The sequence below is a fragment of the Salvelinus sp. IW2-2015 genome, linkage group LG14 (assembly GCF_002910315.2).
Source record: "Salvelinus sp. IW2-2015 linkage group LG14, ASM291031v2, whole genome shotgun sequence".
Classification (NCBI taxonomy): Eukaryota; Metazoa; Chordata; class Actinopteri; order Salmoniformes; family Salmonidae; genus Salvelinus; species Salvelinus sp. IW2-2015.
The window spans coordinates 28,139,463-28,141,508 of record NC_036854.1 but is presented as its reverse complement, the minus strand read 5'-3'; the positions used below and the strand labels follow the sequence as shown (position 1 = coordinate 28,141,508).

The window sequence follows — 2,046 nt, the reverse complement described above, 5'->3', positions numbered from 1 at the left end:
AGGTGATCAAATACTTATGTCATGCAATAAAATGCAAATTAATTACTTAAAAATCATACAATGTGATTTTCTGGACTTTTGTTTTAGATTCCGTCTCTCACAGTTGAAGTGTACCTATGATAAAAATTACAGACCTCTACATGCTTTGTAAGTAGGAAAACCTGCAAAATCGGCAGTGTATCAAATACTTGTTCTCCCCACTGTATATATATATATATATATATATATATATATTTCATTAATATTTTTTTCATACCATTTTTCTTACACTGACAATATAATATTTTGTGTAGATCCTTAAAATGAAGACAACTAAACCCATTTTCATCCCAATTTGTAATAACAAAATAAGTTTAACGTCAATGGGTGTGAATACTTTGAATGTACATACAAACTAACATTATTGAATGGATACAGAGTAAATCATATTGCATCAGAGGACAAGGACACTAACTTGTTGAACATCATTGAACACACTGCATGCCATCATTCGTAAACTGGTTGCATACCACATTGCTAGCTAGCTAAAGGGGATGTGATTTCTAGCTAACCAGCTAGCTCGTGATGTGAGGGTGGGCGCGGGGGAAATCTTCAATGTCTCTAGTTAGCTGAAATAACAACCCCGCACGTTCACGTGCAAATCCCTTGACAACCCATTAAACACGAGACACGGTCTCGGTCAACCGAATTGAGTAATTTGCAGCGGCCAGCAGAATTTATTGAGTAGCAGCAAGCTAAACTAGCTAGCTCTCTCTCTGCTAGTAATGCCAAAGCCGAGGGAGGAGTAACCGGCGGCACTTGCCCGCCACACGTTGAGGGTTCGAAGACATCGATGGATGAGCAGGCAAAAGATACATTTCCGCGGATAAGTATCGTGTATGAAAGCAAATTGAAAAATCTTTACTCTGCACGCAACTGCATGACAAGATAGATACATTAGTGATTTACCTGGACTTTTCTCCGCCCAGCAGCATTCTGCCTGTGATGAGTCGCCATCTTACATGATGACAGCTTGACGTCACTTCCAGAAGGCGGTTGTCCCTAGTTACCACAGCCACAAAGTCATAAACCCCGCCCATTTCTAAAATGTTCACGTTTCAAGATCAAATTTCAGTTTGAAGTGGTATTTTAGTCATACATACAGGATACGCACAATCAGGGTTGGGGAGTAACGGTAACTGTAATCCGTTACGTTACCAGCAAAACTATTGTAATCAGATTACATATACCTTTGAAAAACTAGATGATTTACTTCGAGGATTATTTTTAAATTCAGAAAGGATGTTTGTGAGAAAAAAAATATTTGACACTTCTCTGTTTTCTCTATGACATTCAAATCAGCATTGAAAAAAAGCGCAAATTGTTCCAATTGAGCGTGTCTGATCACAAGTCAGAGACCACTATGATTAAACACCAAATGTAATTGATGGATCGCGGGAAAAGAGCAGGAATACCTGTGGCAAGAAGGTTTGCTGTGTCTGTCAGCGTAGTGTCCAGAGCATGGAGGCGCTACCAGGAGACAGGCCAGTACATCAGGAGACGTGGAGGATGCCGTAGGAGGGCAACAACCCAGCAGCAGGACCGCTACCTCCGCCTTTGTGCAAGGAGGAGCAGGAGGAGCACTGCCAGAGCCCTGCAAAATGACCTCCAGCAGGCCACAAATGTGCATGTGTCTGCTCAAACGGTCAGAAACAGAGGCGATGTCAGAGCGGAACGACTAAGATAAGTAGAATAGTATAGAATACAGTATATACATATGAGATGAGTAATGCCAGATATGTCATTAATGACTAGATACCCGTAGAATAGTATAGAATACAGAATATACATATGAGATGTGTAATGCAAGATATGTAAACATTATTAAGTGACTAAGATACACTAGAAATAGTATAGAATACAGTATATACATATGAGATGAGTAATGTCAGATGTAAACTTGTTAAGTGACTAAGATACAGTAGAAATAGTATGAATACGTATATACTAGAGATGTTGCAAATATGTAAACATATTAAGTGACTAAGATACAGTAGAATAGTATGA

The 2,046-nt window shown here is 39.1% G+C and overlaps 1 protein-coding gene across 4 annotated transcripts in view; it reads right to left on the bottom strand.

The window, feature by feature from the left end:
• LOC111973054 (WD repeat-containing protein 48) overlaps positions 1–1,029 on the bottom strand; it is a 17,791-nt gene extending 16,762 nt beyond the window's left edge. For all 4 annotated transcript variants that reach the window (XM_024000208.2, XM_024000210.2, XM_024000209.2 and 1 more), the window contains exon 1: positions 949–1,029. In XM_024000208.2, coding sequence (XP_023855976.1) covers positions 949–996 — 48 coding nt within the window. In that variant the 5' untranslated portion in view covers positions 997–1,029. The remainder of the gene's footprint in view (positions 1–948) is intronic.
• Between the last annotated feature and the right edge of the window lie 1,017 nt (positions 1,030–2,046).